Source organism: Populus trichocarpa, chromosome 9, assembly GCF_000002775.5.
Source record: "Populus trichocarpa isolate Nisqually-1 chromosome 9, P.trichocarpa_v4.1, whole genome shotgun sequence".
Lineage (NCBI taxonomy): Eukaryota > Viridiplantae > Streptophyta > Magnoliopsida > Malpighiales > Salicaceae > Populus > Populus trichocarpa.
Genome location: NC_037293.2, coordinates 5,360,726 through 5,380,642, shown reverse-complemented (window position 1 = coordinate 5,380,642; position 19,917 = coordinate 5,360,726). Strand labels below are relative to the sequence as shown.

Sequence of the window (19,917 nt, the reverse complement as noted above, 5' to 3'; positions counted from 1 at the left end):
GAACTGATTGATTTTATTATTTGTTATCGAGTTTAATGGGTTAATCCACAATATCTGGGCTACTATTTGTTTTTTTGTTTAATACCTTATTTGTCCATAATTGTTTTAAAAAAAATTCAATTTCATCTTTCATCATTGATGGTCTATTTTTTTTTATTTAACTAAAACCTAAAAAAATGCAATTTCACTATTTGCTATTAATAATCTACCTTTATTATCTCGGCTCCAGGTGCCTATTACCTTTTTTTTTACTTTTAGAAAATATATTATTTCATACCAAAAACATATCATGTGTTTTATTGTTATATTATTAAATAAAAAATAATATTTGGGATAAAAATTTATTGAATCTGATGATGTGCATGACTTGCATCACGAGTTTACTTCGTTTTTTTTAATTAAATACTATTTTTTTATCGATTTCATTCTTCAATATTGAGTTAATTCGGAATTGAATTTTTTATTTTATTTTTTTCAATATTATCCTTGTAAATTTCAAAGGTCAATCTATGTTATCCTAGATAGACCAAATATTTTTCCTTCTTTATATTAAATAAAAATATTACTTAGTTTAGAGTTAAAATTTATATTTTTTTAGAAACATGTCGCTACTATTTTTTTTAATGCTTTAATTTATTTATTTTTGCTCTAACTTGTGTATAGCGCCAGGCCTAGTAAATTATAAACAATCAATAAATTCAATGATCTAAATTTAACAATATATATATATATATATATATATATATATATATATATATATATATATATATATATTATTTTTAACATACATGCTAAAATCATGCCTATTTATTTATCAATTTAGAATATCTATTTTTATTATCTCAACTCTAGGTACCTATTACCTTTTTTTTTACCTTTAGAAAATATATTGTTTCATACCAAAAAAAATATCATGTGTTTTATTGTTATATTATTAAATAAAAAATAATATTTGGAATAAAAATTTACTGAATCTGATGATGTGCATGACTTGCAACATGAGTTTACTTGGTTTTTTAATTAAATATTATTTTTTTTATCGATTTTATTTTTTAATATTAAATTAATTTCAGTATTGAGTTTTTTATTTTATTTTTTTCAATATTATCCTTGTAAATTTCAAAGGTCAATCTATGTTATCCTAGATAGACCAAATATTTTTCCTTCTTTATACTAAATAAAAATATTACTTAATTTAGAGTTAAAATTTATACTTTTTTAGAAACATGTCACTAATATTTTTTTTTAATGCTTTAATTTTTTTTTTTTGCTCTAACTTGTGTACAGCGCCAGGCCTAGTAAATTATAAACAATCAATAAATTCAATGATCTAAATTTAACAATATATATATATATATATATATATATATATATATATATATATATATATATGTATGTATATTATTTTTAACATACATGCTAAAATCATGCCTATTTATTTATCGATTTAGAGTGAAAAAATTTAATCTATTTTTATTATCTCGGCTCCAGTATCTATTACCTTTTTTTTTAACTTTTAGAAAATATATTGTTTCATACCAAAAAAATATCATGTGTTTTATTCTTATATTATTAAATAAAAAATAATATTTGGGATAAAAATTTACTGAATCTGATGATGTGCATGACTTGCAACATGAGTTTACTTAGTTTTTTTTAATTAAATGTTATTTTTTTTATCGATTTTGTTCTTTAATATTGAGTTAATTTGATATTGAGTTTTTTATTTTATTTTTTTCAATATTATCCTTGTAAATTTCAAAGGTCAATCTATGTTATCCTAGATAGACCAAATATTTTTCCTTCTTTATATTAAATAAAAATATTACTTAATTTAGAGTTAAAATTTATCATTTTTTTTAAACACATCACACTAATATTTTTTTTTAATGCTTTAATTTTTTTTTTGCTCTAACTTGTGTATAGCGCCAGGCCTAGTAAATTATAAACAATCAATAAATTCAATGATCTAAATTTAACAAAATATATATATATATATATATTATTTTTAACATACATGCTAAAATCATGCCTATTTATTTATCGATTTAGAGTAAAAAATAATAATCTACCTTTATTATCTCGGCTCCAGATGCCTATTACCTTTTTTTTTTTACTTTTAAAAAATATATTGTTTCATACCAAAAAAATATCATATGTTTTATTGTTATATTATTAAATAAAAAATAATATTTGAAATAAAAATTTACTGAATCTGATGATGTGCATGACTTGCATCATGAGTTTACTTAGTTTTTTTTAATTAAATGTTATTTTTTTATCGATTTCGTTCTTCAATATTAAGTTAATTCGGTATCGAGTTTTTTATTTTATTTTTTTCAATATTACCCTTGTAAATTTCAAAGGTCAATCTATGTTATCCTAGACCAAATATTTTTCCTTCTTTATATTAAATAAAAATATTACTTAATTTAGAGTTAAAATTTATATTTTTTTAGAAACATGTCACTAATATATTTTTTTTAATGCTTTAATTTTTTTTTTTGCTCTAACTTGTGTACAGCGCCAGGCCTAGTAAATTATAAACAATCAATAAATTCAATGATCTAAATTTATATATATATATATATATATATATATATATATATATATATATATTATTTTTAACATACATGCTAAAATCATGCCTATTTATTTATCGATTTAGAGTAAAAAAAAATAATCTACCTTTATTATCTTGGCTCCAGGTATCTATTACCTTTTTTTTTCACTTTTAGAAAATATATTGTTAATTTCATACCAAAAAAATATCATGTGGGATAAAAATTTACTGAATCTGATGATGTACATGATTTGCATCATGAATTTACTTGGTTAACTCAAGTTTACTTAGTTTTTTTTAATTAAATATTATTTTTTTATCAATTTTGTTCTTTAATATTAAATTAATTCGGTATTGAGTTTTTTATTTTATTTTTTTCAATATTACCCTTGTAAATTTCAAAGGTCAATCTATGTTATCCTAGATAGACCAAATATTTTTCCTTCTTTATATTAAATAAAAATATTACTTAATTTAGAGTTAAAATTTATATTTTTTTAGAAACATGTCACTACTATTTTTTTTTAATGCTTTAATTTTTTTTTTGCTCTAACTTGTGTACAGCGCCAGGCCTAGTAAATTATAAACAATCAATAAATTCAATGATCTAAATTTAACAATATATATATATATATATTATTTTTAACATACATGCTAAAATCATGCCTATTTATTTATCGATTTAGAGTAAAAAACAAATTACAACAAGTAAGTGAAAGAAACGTCGATTTCGATGCCTAAAAAAAGGTGCAGAATAAATAAATGGAGTAAAAAGTACTTGCCAAGGACAACATGTGATGTTAGAATACAGTAAACAACAGAAACGAAGCACTTTTGTCGAAGAAAATGGTGAGCTCATGTGTTAAGAGTTTCAGTGAAAGCTTCACTTCAATGGACTTCTGTTCTTCTTTGCAAACTGCGCGCTTATCTTCTTCACTAATAAAACCTCAATTATTAACCAGCAGCTTAATCTTTAGTAGCATCACCACTAATTTCGCAAGCAAGAAGTGTAAACCTCATCGTGTCTTGAAAGTCTCTGCAGGTTCTTTTTCTTACCACAAGTTCATTCATTTTGCTCTCAACGAAACCAAACGACACGCCCTTTTGGTCCCTTCTCCTCTCCAGGTATTACTTCACTTTCTTGCTTGCTGTGTTTATGGATTCCATTGCCTGGAAGCAGAAATGGGTTGCCTTTTGAATTGAGCCCTTCTCCTCGGGTTTTTATTTTTAAATCCTCAGTTTTGGGTTTCAGAGGGTTGAAAATGAAGCTGGGTTTTGGCTTTTGAATTATATAAGAGCTTTTCGCAACTTTTTTGGTCTGTAACTTGGGAATTGAGGTGACTGATCCATAGAAATGTTTCTGTGATTTGTCATAGTTTGGGCCATTTGATCCTTCAAAGTCTATGTTAATCCTTTTTTATATGTATAATCTTCGTATCGTTCTTACGCCAGATGTGCGTTTTCGTCGTTTCGTTTGTTCGGTTTCCAAGGGCTTAGACACTCTTCTTCTTTTTTTTCTTTTTTTTTTCTTTTAAACTTAATTCCTCTTTTATTTTATGCATCGTCGAATTTTGTTTCAAAAACGTGAGTTAAACTTGAGCAAGGGATGGAGCGTCTTTCTTCAGCAACTTATAGCAGAGTGAATGCTTAATATCTAAGCCAAAAGATTCCGTTTTGATTTGCTTGCATATTTTGGCTATTGTACTCGATGTTGGTCGTTGTGCAAATATGGACTTTGATGGTTATAAAGTTGAAAATAGTTTCTCATTCGCTCTCCAATTTGCTATCAAGGTTTATACAGCATCAGGACACCAGTACAGACTCGATTACCCTAGAGTCAAGAACCCTTTGTTATTTCAGTGCTATGTTTCAGATGACTGTGCCTTCTTGCTTCTGCAGAAGGAAAAACAACATGTGGTTCTTCTGTTATTGATTGCTCATTGCAAACTGAATTTCAACAAAATAAAATAAAATAAATTCTTTGTGCTTCTATGAAACGAACTCTTTGGCAGCTGAAAAACAATCAATTATTTTAAATGTTATTTCATGATTACATACATGTATCACAAGAACAACTTTTTTTGAGTCTAGGAAAAATATAGTTCCATGACTGCGATGGACGGAACTACAGAGCTTCAAATGCTTTCATTCCAAGCTCCCAAAATCAGACTCCTACGTAGTTTGAGCATTGAAAATGAAGCGATGCAGGTACCATTCTCTAGCAAGCTTGTTGCTTTTATGTACTTTTGCACCCTCAAGTGTTAGAGGGAAAAACTCATGAGTGCATCACGTTAATTTGAGCTCTTTGTTGCGATTATACATTTTACAGCTAAGTTACTGACTGCCATTATTTGGACTTTGTTTGTGTCCATTTGTCTGCCAGCATAAGAAGTATCTCCTGTACTTGGCATTAATTATCCTTGGCATGTGTGTTATTATTATAGCTTAAGAAAATTATTGAGATTTTTTGGAATGCTACTCATATTCATTTAGCTTAATTTGTTCTTCACAAGGCTCATGGCAGCATGAGTGCAATATGCTCTTATCCTATTCATGTTAAATTCTTATCCTCCTGTGCAAAAGGTATCCAGCACGGTTATATGCACGTTGTCTAGCACCACAAAAATTCTTTGGCTTGATGGAGGCGTAGAACGTTTTTGTTTCCCTCCCTCTGTAATAACTGACCTCTGAAAATTTATGCAGATTTTAGATTTTGCTGTTTTTGCCAGACCTGAATTTGATGTACCCATATTTTGTGCCAACTTTTTCTCCACTGCCACCATAAACATCATTGTGTTGTAAGCTCCCTTCTCTTCCTTTCTCTGTGCTTTTCTAAACCCTGTTTTATTCTTTATATGGAAAATTATTTATGCTTCTGTTTGGATTTTTGTTTTCCTGTTCAGCTTCCTTTTTTCATTCTATTGCTTTGAATTTCTCTTGGAAATTTATATGCGCAAATCTGATGTGGAATAAGAAAAAGAAATGAAGCTCGTCAATGGGTGTTTGGGAGTGTAGTAGCGGTTGCTTTCCAAAGTGTTTTTCACTTGAAAGTACATCAAAATAATAATTTTTATTATTTTTTAAGAATTATTTTTGACATCAATATATCAAAATGATCTAAAAACACTAAAAAATATTAATTTAAAGCAATAAATAAATAAATAATTTTTTTCAAAAACGCTTTTGAAACGTAAAAACAAACAAAATAATTGTCGCTTTCTAGTTTGATTTGCATGCATGCCTTTTGTTGGTTTGTTTCAACCAGGAGCCATCTTTTGTCCTTTTTCTTGTGGCATCGAACTTAAGATTTTATTCCTGTAAGCTGGAATTAATTACTGACGTGCTAAGGTTTCTGGAACTTTTAACCCATTGTAGGGACCTCAACCCCTTGCACAATGTCATTGACCAAAGAGACTACAAGGAAAAGTACTTTAAGAGATTAATTCCTTTAGGCCTCAAGTATTGCAAGGTAACTTCAATGCCTCTTGTGGAACATTACACACAATGGTATTTGTTATTTGTTTCTTTATCCAGTCTAAAATTAATGGTATGGTGACTGAACACAGATTTCATGCAGCTTTTTCCTTGGGGAGGAAAGCTCACAAGCGAGTCCTTGAAGTTTTTCTCACCGATCGTGATATGGACCAAGTTTCCTCCAAGTCAGGATAGTTATGATGCTTTATATTCTGCTTTCACAGAGTACTACAAGGTTGCTTAACGGCTTTAGCTTCTGCTTTAAATTACATTTAAGCTAATATGCTAATGATGAGATATAAATTATAAACTGGAAACGGGATGGGAATCCACATGGATTTAGCAGTTCATGTGTCAAATAAAATGTAGAATTCCAATTTTAGCTGCTCAATTATCATTCTCCTCTTCTCTTTTAGGCATGGCTTGAACTGATTGACCAAGCACCAGAGGAGATAGATGCATCTCATATTACATTCAATCGTGAAGCGCAACATAAGTATCTAACGTGGAGAGAAGAAAAGGTGATTATTTAATGTCTTTTTCCCCTTTTGATCTCATCTTCATGTGGCCCATCATATCTGCCAGTCTCTTCTCATTGGCTGTAGGACTTAAAAAAGCTTAGATGCTTGGAAGTAATCATGGCATGTCTTCAGTTCTCTACTCTTCTTCATTTGAAAATGTTTCAAGTAAGATCTGTGACTGTAATTTGAGTGCCAAACAGCTGGGCAGTGATAAGCTTTTTTAAGCCCATGCATTTTAGCTTTATAGATTAGAAATGGTCATTTGAATACTAAAAAATAATAGGGTCGTAATTGAGCCAAATTGCCATCTCTAGGTTAACTGTATAAGAAATTTGGTTCCTTGAAGTAAAAGAAAGACAGAAAAATGCTTGCTTTCTATATTATTTTAATTAAGTTCGCAATTCATTTGGAATAAAATGAATAAAAAAAAGAAACAGATGCTTTCTGCCACAAAACGTTGTTCGAGCAACTAACATCTTGAAGAGGGATTTTAGCTTCAAGGCAGGATGAATTCCAATTGGTTACCCAGTTTTAGGAAAGAAAACGCCTGGAAAGAATCAACTTTGTACCTAGACTTGTTAGCATTAAGGCCCTATCCAAACCCATGCTCTTTCTCGGACTCTCAGAACTGACTAGGCATACTGGTACCTTCAGATAGATATATCATTTATGTAGTACTGTAATTCCATAATTACAGTATTTAAGCAGATAGATTCTTGGCACCGTTTCAAACTTCTCTCTTTTCTGGTCCAACATGTTTGGCTAATGCAAATTCTGGAAGCAGGATCCTGGCCATGGAATTCTTAAAAGGTTGATTGGAGAAAGGCTTGCAAAGGTATAATCACTCTCAACAAATCTTTCTTATGCATTGTTTGCCACCAAGTACTGATGCAATGCTCGCTTCACATCTATTCCGCAGGACTTGGTTAGAAACTTCCTCTTCAATGGACTTGATGAACTAGGCAGTAAAGGATTTTTGGATTACTTTCCAGAATATCGCCGCGAGGATGGGTCTATAAACGAGAAGCGCAGCATCATTGGAAAGTCTTTTGAAAAGCGTCCCTGGGATGCAAGAGGAGAATTCATCGGTGGTAATGGTGTTATACCGTCTTAACAATTATCCTTCTCTGGTTTTTCTCATCCCGTGTCTTTATGATTCACCAGTTCTCTAAATTTTGGAAATTTTGTTTCCTGAGAAGAATAGAAACCTCCCCTGTTATCATGTTTTGTACTCAAGATACTGTATTTGTGTATCTACGAAGTTTGCTGTTTTGTCAGAAATTTTGCATGATGTCTGTAATCTTCCTAAGAAAAATAGAAACATCGCTTGATATCATCATATTTTGTACTCAAGGTGCTGTGTTTGTGTATTTGATCATTTCTAACAGCAAAAATGTGTTGCTACTTGTCCTCTAGTCATCCGCGAGACTATGCCGGCATGTTCAGGTGTCTCACTTTGAGCCATAAACAAGGGCCAACACTTTTTGAAAACTGATTGCACGTAGACAAGACAAGGTCAGATTTTTTTACTCCAAGGGACTATAATGTTTGTTAAAAAGCAAAATAAAAAATAAAAAATGGGGCCGGATCATTAATTTAAATACATTCAATAAACTTAAATATTTTAATAATATGATTATAACAAAAAAAACCCAACAATAATCAAATAAATAAAATAAACAATGACTAATAAAAAAATGAATGTTTATTAATATTATAAAAAGATATCTTTTAAATATTCTCAAAAAATATCAACAATATTATTTGATAACAAAACAAAAATTAAATGAAAACGAGACAAATTTATAAAGAAAAAAAAAATTAAAGCTTAATTACCAGCAAATCAAATGTTGAATGATAAATTGAAAAAAAATCAATTTTAAAAAAGAACAAAAAAACCTAACTCTAATTAGCATGCTAGACTCGCAGTTTGCTTGTGAGGTCAGGATAACCCTGCATAAAAGAAGCTGAATAAAACAGTGGAGGTTAACTCTCAAAGCAAACTAAATAATGAAAAGCCAAACTAAAAAGAAAAAAAATCAAAAAACCTGAGTTGACTCGGGTTAACTCGACTAACTTGTGATCCAGGATATAAGATCAGGATAGATACATGGAAAAAATAAAAAAAATCAAAAAAGTTAAAGACCCAATAACTTAATGTCGAAAGATAAAATTAAAAAAAATCTAGAAAAAAAAAACTGAAATCAATTCGGGCTAATTTTCAAAACTCGTAATTTGATTCACGAGACCGATTACCCCATAAAAGGTAAACCTAAAAAAATCAAGAAGCAAAATTCTCAATTATCCAAAATTAAAAAACAAAATAAATAGCAATTAAAAGAATGGAGATCAAATCTGGTATAAAAAACAATGAAATGAAACAATGAGGGATAAAATTGAAAAATAAAATAAATTAAGAAAATAAAAAAATAAAAAAATAGCAATCAAATAATGTTGACCAAATTTAGTGTAAAAATTAAATGAAATCAAATAATATGGGACAAAATTGAAAATAAAAAAATTAAGAAAACGATCAAGATTAAAAAAATAAAAAATAACAATCAAAAGAATAAGGATCAAATGTGATAGATGAAAAAATCGAATGACGATAAAATTAAAAATAAAATCCAATATTATAAATTATTTAAAATAAAATAAACAATAATCAAAAAAACATTAATTTAATCTAAAGAAAAATAATTTGAAGGGCTACTTTAAAAAATTAGAGGACATGAGAATTGAGACGAAGAAAAAAAAAGAAAGGGGAAAGAAAAAGCCATCAACGCCAAATTAGAGGTTTGTCCCAACACGTGTCGCCCATGAATAGAGGGTCTCCAAAAAGATTCAAATGTCACCCTGGAAGTCGGTATTTAGCAATCGAGCAACGCCACACGCTCAACCACAAGTGAGTGATCATAACCCACGTGTTATTGCGTGTAATGCATGTGTCAATTATTTTTTTAATAATATTTATATGTATTAAAACATCAATTTGTCTCTCAATCTATTTAATTATATAAAAAACCTCATGGAAGCAAGTTTCATAACTTTTGTTTTTGTTTTTAAAAGTAATTTAGTAATTTTATTGTTTTAAAAAAAATGAAAAGACTGAAGAATTTTTGGGCTCTAGTTTAAAAATATTTACTTTTAAATATAATTAAATTATTTTAATGTGTTAAAAAATTAAAAATATCAATTTAACCCCGATTAATTTTGATAGTGTCAAACAAGCTTAGTGAAAAAACCATTTTTCCCCGTTCATTGATTTTTTCCATGGAGAACAAAAACATTACATTTTAGTAATCCGTAGTATAATTAGTCTTGATCAACAGTAAAACATTAGTGCATCTTATTTGTTTTTAATTTAATAATAACAGTTCTTGCATAAAGGGTTTTTTCACTGCCATTAAATGTTCAGATTCTCATGCGATCGTTATGGTACATTGACTAATTGAGGCCGAAAGGCATTGGATTTCCATGAAAATAAACATCTTAGGAACATTTGCAAGAAATTTTAAACATTGATGGTTAACTTTTCCGAGCTCAAATTATACTTTTTGAGCGTTGCCTGACAATAAAAAAAAAAAAAAAAAGAGTTGCAATCTAACCAATTTTTGGGTGGTTGCTAGCAGAGTCACTGAAAAAGTCTCAAGCAATCTGGAGGTAGATAGCGTCCACACCTAATACCTCTAGCATTGAAGAATTATAACTTGCAGGCATAGTGTTTTAAACTGCGGGGGTGATTTGCCATTTTTTGGATATTCACATAATGCAGTAAGGTGTCTCTTCTAAAACAAAAGACCACCAAAAAAAATTCAATCTTGATTTTGTAATAATAATTGCTTTTTAAAATGTTTTTTTTCTTGGAAAAGAAAATATTTTTTAAAAAAATATTTTTCTTTTTCTAAATACCGACTCTCCAGCCTTCTAGACACTGTTTCACATATATTGGAAGATAGCATTCGGCCCTTATTTACAGGCCATGAAAGATTACTAGTCAGTAGTCACCCCATTAGTCATTAAACTGACTAAGATCTAATAGCCTGCAGATTCGTGCAAAGATCCCAAGCAGATTTGGAGATGAAGTGACAAATGCAAAATTCTCGGTAACATATCTGTTAGAAAGGTCATCAAACAATGTAAAATAAATACACAAAACAGGTAAACTAAACTGGAAAAGAAGGTGCTACAGAACAACCTCTCTATATCAGCAGGAGAAAAAACAAAACCAAGTCAAATGCATTATCCTTCATGAATAAGTACCTGCAAAACTGTTAGAAGCATTGCTTGCATATGTAACACTCTGCCTTGCCATCCTCCTGACAGGCCAAGGTTATAGTCATGGGAATTCATTTCAACTTGCAGTTGGCAATCATGCATTTACTTGTCCCCGCCTCCAAACATGCCCGTCATGTCTTTTGCCGAACCCATTTGTTTCATTAAGTTTTGCAAGCCACCCATGCCACCATGCTGCTTCAGCATCTGTGGAGGGAGGACTTTGTTCATGTGCTGTGCATTCATATTTCTAGACAGGGAACTCATCTCACCCTTCTCTGGAATCTTAAGCCCCTTCATTTCGCTCCAGACCTTAGCAAGTCACTTGTGTACTCTTCCCACATTTCCATCACATCTCTAATTGGACGGCCAGCACCCCGTGCTATCCTCATCATTCGTGATTCATTCATGAGCTTTGGATTCAAGCTATCCAACTCTGCAACACATCAGCAACAAATAGTGATCAGCCAAAGTACCCAATATATATTCATTCAAGAAAATGTGTTATGCATATCCAAGATGTAAAGCAATGAGCTAAATGTGAAATGTGAATATATCAAATAGCACTTACTCACCGTCATTGGTCATTGAATCCTTCATGGTCATGTATCGCTTAATCTTCACCTGGCTTTCCTTTTCATGACCTTTTGGCATTAATTCAGCACTAAATCCAGGAAGCATTGAAAATACCTAAAAAAGGTGACCTGAACACTATTAAACTGAAAGTCACAACTCAATAGGGAAGGAGAAGAATGGTAAAGGGAGAATATATATAAAAAAATTCAGCCAAGATGTAAAGACTAATATCATACTCTCAAAATTTTATTACCAAGGACAGGGCAACAGTTTACTACCTTTCCCACTTTTTTTAATTAAACAGGTCACCAAATAAAGAATTCACGAAACTGAAAAATGTTAATTAGGAAGTATTGTAAGCTATCTTTGTCTACCATACTTTCCCACTTGTCTTCTCCTTGTCTACCATACTTTCCCACTTGTCTTCTCCTTGTCTACCGTACTTTTTCATTATCTTCTTCTCACTCTCGTATGCATCATTGTCCTCTTTGCAATTTCTCTCATTTTTCATCTCTTTCACTTGTTGAGGTATTCTTGTTAAACAAGATGTTAAAATAATCTGGGAACAAATTAATTGGACCTGTATCTAAACTAGGCAAACTAATAAGAATCACTATTGTCGCTGAATCTGGTTTCTTGTGTTAGATTCTCGTATCTAGCTGGGGTACAACTTCTATACTCTTGAAAGCCATATGTAACAGTACCAGCAGGTGTCAATGTGCATGAACCAATAAAACGCCTCGTACTTTTGTTATGTATCAAATGCCAACAGCTTCAGTTTCTAATTCAAATGAAAGGAAAAAAAGGTTTTGCTCTACTAATAAGCTGACTACAAAGTCTTGCATAATAATTATCAACTATCTGCATGCTGAAGCATGAAAAAGCTAAAAAAGGAAGACAGAAAAACTGGGGTGAGGAATTAACAACAAATCACAAAAACTCTCCTAAGATGATTTTCTCTAAGTAAGTGCGGTGGCCAAAAGTTATTCAACTGTCCATACACTAGCACACTTACTATCACAGTCACAAGGGAGTTCCGATATAAAAAGAAATTCCCTATACTCTCTTACGAAGATCCAACAAAACAGGATAGTTAGTAGAGAACCTGGCCAATGGGACCCATTTTTAGTAGATTCTGGAATTGCTATTACATAATCCTTAAGGTAAAGCTCCCATCTGACAGCTTTTGCAGAAGCTCGGGCTGTTGATCCATAGGAACAACCTCCTGAATTTTGTCCATGAATTCAGACCAGTCACCCATACCTAGCTGGAAGATCATAACAATGCAAACACTATGAGAATCAAAAACATCCACATAAATTTCAGAGGTCAGAACAACATCAAAACAAAGGCGAGAATACCTAGAAGGCGACAAACAAAAGGTTTAACATCAAAGACTTCAAACTCATCCATATGCTCTCCGGTACCAATAAAAAATGACAGGATTTTTCGTCGCTGCAACACTGTACATGGAATGTAAACCACAAATCAATATAAATGCTTAAAAAAAAGGAAGTTTTGGTACAGTAGAGCAACCTCTAGAATACTAACGCACTAAGCGTGCCACCGCCCTTTGCATGACCATCCATTTTGGTAACAATCACAGCTCCAACAGCAACAATTTGCTTAAAAGCTTGAGCTTGATCAAATGCAACTTGACCGACACTGCTATCCGTAACAAATATAACAAGTTCGGGTTTCTGGAAGACACAAAACGAAAAAGAATCAGATTTTACTGCAATAACAATCAACGATTAATAATAAAAACAACGAAGCATGCAAAACCAATAATAAAAGAATAACATACCGTTGCTTCAGAAACTTGACGGATTTCTTCAAAAAGTGCAGCTTCCTGTTTATGCTGTCCACTCGTACCAACAATTATAAGATCACAATTTTCCTTCTTAAATCTTTCCACACCAATTTTCACAGGATCTGATTCCATATAACTGTATCAACAACAACAAGTAAATAATTGATTGATGGAAAACCCATTATTTATTCTCCTCCGCTTAAAATCACTACCTTCCATAGAATGGGATTTTAGCTTTAGTTGCATTCTGCTTTAACTGATCAAACGCACCAGCTCTAAACGTATCAGCGCAAACCAGCACAGGTTTCCACCCAACGATTTGATTGATATTAGCATGTCGCGAACAAGTTTGAATTGAACATCAGATTGAAGAAGAGCGCGAGTGATCTCGTTTAAGCAATCGTTCAATGCTTTTTCGTCGATGATTGTTGCATTGCTCATTTGCTGGATTGCTCGGGATATGTTTCCTCCTAACTGTGCCAACACCATTTTTGCTTTCTTTTTCGAGTTCCAAGGATTCAATTTGATTTTTGATCGGGAGAGAGAGGGATTAACTTTTCGTCGATGATTGTTGCATTGCTCATTGTTGAGTATGTTTGGTTAGGTTGCTTTTGAGATAATTTCTTTTTTGTGTTGAAATGGTTGTAAATGATTTTTTTTTTATTTTTTAAAAATTATTTTTAATATTATTATATTAAAACAATTCAAAACATACAAATTATATTAAATTTTAATAAAAATAAATTTTAATAAAAAAAATAGTTTTTTTAAAAAAGCTATTTACAACGTGTTCCCAAATAGTTTTTGAGCATGTTTGGTAGTGTGATAATAATTGTTTTTCAAATAATTTTTCATATTAAAATATATATTAATAATATTTGTTTATTTTTTAAAAATTATTTTTATATTAACAAATCAAAATGATACAATATAAATTATATTAAATTTTAAAAAATAATTAAATTTTTTTTTGGCAACAGTCTGCGTTCCAAACGGTTTCATAAGTGATCTTGGGATTAGGATTTGTGTTTGATGAATTTTAGAGAACGAAAGGGTGTGAAAAGAGTTTCTATTTTATTAAAAGACAAATTTGTACAACAGTATAGCTATTACCTATATACCGTGTACACCACAGTGTTTTTCTATTTTTCTACTTATTACTTATAATTAAAAGTGAGCGGGGGTGAAAATTGTGGAGCTGTACTATTTATCACTCGTGTTTTCTCGTGGATTCATTGTTTATTTTTTTTATTATAAATTTAAGATAAATATATATATAAATAATAATATATAATTATACTGTTTCCACTCTCACGTGTTTACCATAAATGATATTATTCACTTATTTTAGGTTTATACATTAAAAAAAAATATTAAACTTAGTTGAGTTTACTTTAAATAAACTAAAACATGTGAGGTAAATTTTATGTAAACGCATTGTTCATCCCTCTCATATTTTATTGTGGATAACACTGATCATTATTTTTTAAAAAGGTTTTGATATAAATTTAAAGGGAAAATATGTGAAATGAACATTGTGCAGCCGTACTGTTCCGCCTCTCATGTTTTACTGTGAATAATATTGTTTACTTTTTTTTTAGATTTGCTATAAATTTAAAAGGAAAAAATATTAAATTCAATCGAGTTCATGGTCGAGGTTCATCCTATAAATTTTACCATGGACAACATTGTTCACTTTATTTTTATTTTGGAAAAAATATTTTTTTTTGTTTCTATTTTTAAAAATTAATCTTAATATTATTTTTATTTATATTTAAATTAATATCTTTTCTCTCTTTTATGTTATATATAAAGCCTATTTGAAATAATAATTATTTTTTGATTATGTATTTAATTTTTTAGGAGGTTTTTCTGATTAATCTATATTTTTTTAATCTTTTGTATAGATAAACTTTATTTTTTAAAATAAAAAAAATTTTCAAAAATTATTTTTAATATATGCAGCCTTGCATATTATTATTTTTTCTTTTATTTTATTCAATCAATTTAGTGTGTGTCTATTTTTATTATCATTTGATTGAATAAAAAAATTATTTTAATTAACAAATTTAGCAAACACAATCGTGTAAATTTCACGTATTGCAAAATTAAATATCTTAATCTACACATGTCTCTTGATTTTTCCCGTTTTTATTTTTAATCGTCATTTATGGTTTTTTTTTCACTTTTTAACACGCATAGTTTTTAATTTATTTAATTATATGTGTGTATATTTTTTTTTTTCACTTAGAAATTTTTTAAATGCAAAAAAATATTGAAAAGGTCTATATATAATTTTTTTGTTAAGAAAAAAAAAATTTAACCCCTGATGAAACACGGGTCAAATATTTAGTGGATATTATTATTTGGTGTGTGGGTTTTTTTTATCTCCTTTTCTTTTCTTGTTTTATTATTTGAATATGGTTAAGTTTCAATTTTTTATTTAAATATTTTTTTATAGTTAAATACATGAATATATAGGAATCGATGGATCCATAAATGATAACAACTGAGGGCAAAAATGTGGAGACATAATTTATTTTGTATAATTCCTTTTATAAAAATGAAAAGAAAATATAAAAGACAAGATTGAAAAAAAAAATATGATAAAAAAAAAAATATTACTCTAGATTTATGAGAGGTTGTATATTATGCAGCTATAGGAAAAAAGCTAAAGGAAAAAGCCACGTGGGGGAGAATACTTTAACCATGTACAGTGTAACCCCTCTCGCATTTCACATTAGACTCGCACGTTGATTTTTTTTAAATTTTGATTGTCATCTTTTTTATTTAGATGATAAAAAGGTCAATTGTTTCAGATTCGTAAACTGATGACAAAATTAAAAGAAAGGAGATCAAGTTGAGAAAATCATAAAAACTAGGTTGCAATTTTGGGATTGGAGCAAAAGGTATTTTTTAAATGATTAACTTTCAGTGCCTGATATTTAAAAAATCCAATATTATCTAAAACTTTATTATTATTATTTTTAATTATATGTTTGAGATAGGAGAAAAGGAGTGAATGCAATGAAAGAGAGAGAAAATCCAAGTTAACAACCGTCACAATAATAAAAAATTTTATTTTAATGTCTACAAGTTCAATTTGATAAAAAGAGTTTCTGTGTTATTTGTTTTTCTTACTATAAGATAATATATTTAAGCCTAAAAGTTTTTCTATTTATTTTGAAGTTGATTTTGTGTTATTGGCCTTTTTTTTTTTGTTATTCAAGGTCATTAATGGGTTTAGTAAGGTGTATAAGGTGTTTTTATAGGTATTTTTTAAATTTAATAAAAAAAATTAATGTTTTTTAATAAAACATGATTTAATTCTTGACTGGTTAACGAATAAGATTTCAAAAAAAATTTGATATCAGGAGGTATTATTTTTTTGTGCAGCACTGCTTTTTTTTTTAGTTCCATTCAATCATTTTTCCATGCGTGTCTTTTTTATTTTCATTTTCTTAAATAAAACATTGATTCCAGTAAATAAGGTTATTCAATACATTTAAATTTATGACCTATGTTTTGATATCATACAACTGCATCCATATTTATTTCTCAACTTTTCAATTTAGTATTTGGTTAAATATAATATAGTTTTTAATTGGTTTTCATGTAAAATAGTAACATTTGTTTTATAATAAGTAACCTTGCATAATATTTTTCTAATGATTTTATTCAATCGCTTTTATGTATTTATCTATTTCTATTATCGTATGACTAGCTAAAAAATTGATTTTAATAAAAAAATTATCAAACACGGACGGGTACATAACTTGTGTTGCGATATTAAGTATCTTAACTCATATTTATCTCTCTATTTTTCAGTTTAATATTTAATTATCATTAACAAGTATTTTCTTGTATTTATTGGCATAAATAATTTTTAATTTATCGAATTAAATGAATGAATAAGCTTTATGATTTACATTTATAATTTGTTTATATAAAACAACATTAAGAAAACCTATATATTTTATTTTTTATATTAAAAAATATTTATCCAACAAGTCGTATGTTTAGTTTCTTATAATTTGTGTGGTTATACCATCACGACTACATTTAATATCAAGTAAGGTGTTTGTGATTATAACTTGGTTTAATTGGATTGAATGATCATGAATATGATCATTTCGTAGGACTATGCTTGACATTATTAATTATTGCAATCAAGGTTGTTAAAATTATAAGTTTATTAGTAAAATCATATGATTTTATAAGTTGATTTGTATTTAGTATGCAAAATTTGATTAAAAACTCGAAAATTAGTAATATCGAACTCAATTCCAATAAACTCGGCAAAATAATGCAAACTCACAAATTTGCATCGATTTTAAGAGTTTTGAAGGAGTATAAATACTACTTCAATTAACTTTTCTTTCACCCAAATCTAACAAAAAAAAAAAAAACTTATCATTCTCTCCTCTCTCTTGAACCACCCGACATCAATCTCTCTCTCCCTCTTTTTGTTGTGTCTAGGATATAAAAAAAAAGTAGTAAAAGAAAAGTTTATAGGTTATTGTTGGTAACTTGGTGTGCAATTTTTTTTGTCTGTGTTTTTTTTTAATTGTGTTAATTATTTAACTGCTGGTGTACTTTCTAGATGTTCTTATAAATGCCAAATTTTATGTAGATCTTCTCAAAATCGGAGCATTCTATATGTTGAATCATCCATCAACTGGTATTGGTTTGTATTTTGTTGTTGTGGTATCTTACCTACTAATATATTTATGATATAAACTGACATTAAAACAGTTGTCAAGTTGTTCTTATGTTTTAGCCTATTTTCTCACTAAAGTTTCTAAAATTATGATTTAATCTTTAAATAAACGAATTATATCTAAATATTATGTTGTATTCCATTTTGTCATTCGCTGTTATTAAAGTTAAAATGATTGTATCACGTGCACGGTACACACATAATATATTTATTTTTTTAATGGAAATAATGTCCTTTAAATTAGGAAACCAATATATTTTGTGTAAGTGAAAGTGGTTAAATAATTTTTTTTGATGTTGATAAAATGGGTTATTTAATTTTAGTCAACCCTGTCATTTTTATTTTACTTTATAAGGGGTATTTGACACTTTGATTCCACTTCAAGCTATTTGCATGCTTATAATTGTTGCAAAAATTGAGAGGAAATTCAATGATGCCTGAAAATAAAACTTGAAAAATCAATAGACATGTATATATCAAGATATTTAATATTGAAAGACGAGACATTTACTCAACTGTGTTTGCTAAATTTGTTTATTAAAGTATTTTTTTATTGAAGAAAACGATAACAAAAATAGAGACACGTATTAAATTGATTGGAAAAAAATCAAACGATGTGTTGCCTGCTGAGATAGATGACACATCTTCTGATTTGCCCAATTTCCAGCCACTATAGTAGATAAAAAAATTGGGACTTAAGTTTTTTTTACCAAAAAACCCAAAGGTAAAAAACACCTAATATAAAAAACCCAAAGGTAAAAAACACCTAATATAAACTTTCATAATCAAATGAAACCATTTAACATAAATATCATCTGTTTTTGGTGGTCTAAATCGGTGTTAACAATACTTTTCTCTCTCTGTCGTTGGAATCTAGTGACCTCTCTCTCTCTTCTCTCAGCCAAGAACTAAAAAATAACAAAAAATAAACTTTTGTACCAAAATTAAATTGAAAAAATATTAAGGTACTGAAATTATATAATTTGCGTGATTTTTAAAGTCAAGGGACCAAAATGCTTCTTTTGTGAAATTTATGGCACGCCACCCATGTTTGATGTCTTTTTCATTTCGATCATTTTTTTTTCAACCCCATGATTTCATAACAATCAAAATCAATTATTCTTTAATTAGAACTAAATCAGCAAAAACAAGTTCGAGGACCATGTTGAAAAAAAAAAAATTTGCACAACCTATTCATAACAATGTGCAAGAGGATGAACAATAAAGCCTTGCATAATAAAAAAACACTTGCCTTTTAGACTTATGCTTAACATTTTGTTTGTAAAGAATGTCATATCATTAGCTTTTCTATAGAAGAGGAAAGTGTTCTGTCTTTTCAATATTAAAATGAAAATGACGTGAGTTATGACCATTTGCAAAATGTCATATCATAAAATGCTTTTGTAGACTGGTTGAAGAATTGATATTGGTGTAAACAAGATCTTTATTTCTTGTTTGTTGTTTTTGTTTGTTGTTGTAGGGGGTGTTCACAGTTTGGTTCAGTACAATATGAGCAAAAAAATCTAATCAAGTCAGGAAATGATATTTCCTGAGAATATGACTCGGACGGAACCAAAACCTGGTTTAGATCAAATTGGTTCGATTCGGTCAAATTTGTTTTTTTGGCATTAAAAATTAGGAGACCAAAAAGTGCCATAAGTTTTGTTATTCTTAATCCCTAATCTTAAAATCAAACCATAAAATCTCTTGTTTAGGCTTGGAAACATATGAAAAAAAAAACTGTCCCAACATTCCTACTAAACCACAACAATATTCATCAGTACTTTCAAATTACATATAAAAAATAGAAAATTAAGCAAAATATTTATATGGTATCCAAGTCAAAAAATCAAGTCCAAAGAAAATCAAGCAAAAAAAAGGAGATCAAGTCTAGACTTTTAAAGGACCTTTCTGTATTCAAGTAGTATTGAATGATGAAATTGAATACTAATAAAACTTTAACAAAAAAATCCAG

At 29.0% G+C, this 19,917-nt stretch overlaps 1 protein-coding gene and 1 pseudogene across 1 annotated transcript; one reads left to right on the top strand and one right to left on the bottom strand.

Annotated features, from left to right (window-relative positions):
* The first annotated feature begins 3,342 nt into the window (after window positions 1-3,342).
* On the top strand, window positions 3,343-7,911 carry LOC7467396 (phytochromobilin:ferredoxin oxidoreductase, chloroplastic). Its single transcript, XM_002313332.4, has 8 exons — window positions 3,343-3,688; window positions 4,655-4,771; window positions 5,267-5,361; window positions 5,939-6,032; window positions 6,141-6,272; window positions 6,454-6,558; window positions 7,343-7,393; window positions 7,478-7,911. The coding sequence occupies exons 1-8, from the start codon at window positions 3,410-3,412 to the stop codon at window positions 7,670-7,672; spliced, it is 1,068 nt and encodes a 355-aa protein (XP_002313368.3). The 5' UTR covers window positions 3,343-3,409; the 3' UTR covers window positions 7,673-7,911.
* Window positions 7,912-10,555: 2,644 nt separating this feature from the next.
* LOC7454832 (signal recognition particle 54 kDa protein 2-like) lies at window positions 10,556-13,583 on the bottom strand (annotated as a pseudogene).
* Window positions 13,584-19,917: the final 6,334 nt, after the last annotated feature.

Excerpts from the sequence above, each read along its gene's own strand:
- LOC7467396 (XM_002313332.4), top strand. The coding sequence starts at position 3,410 with ATGGTGAGCTCATGTGTTAAGAGTTTCAGTGAAAGCTTCACTTCAATG. Across the intron at positions 3,689-4,654 it reads TGGTCCCTTCTCCTCTCCAG|GAAAAATATAGTTCCATGAC; the intron begins GTATTACTTCAC and ends TTTTGAGTCTAG. Across the intron at positions 6,273-6,453 it reads CTTTCACAGAGTACTACAAG|GCATGGCTTGAACTGATTGA; the intron begins GTTGCTTAACGG and ends CTTCTCTTTTAG.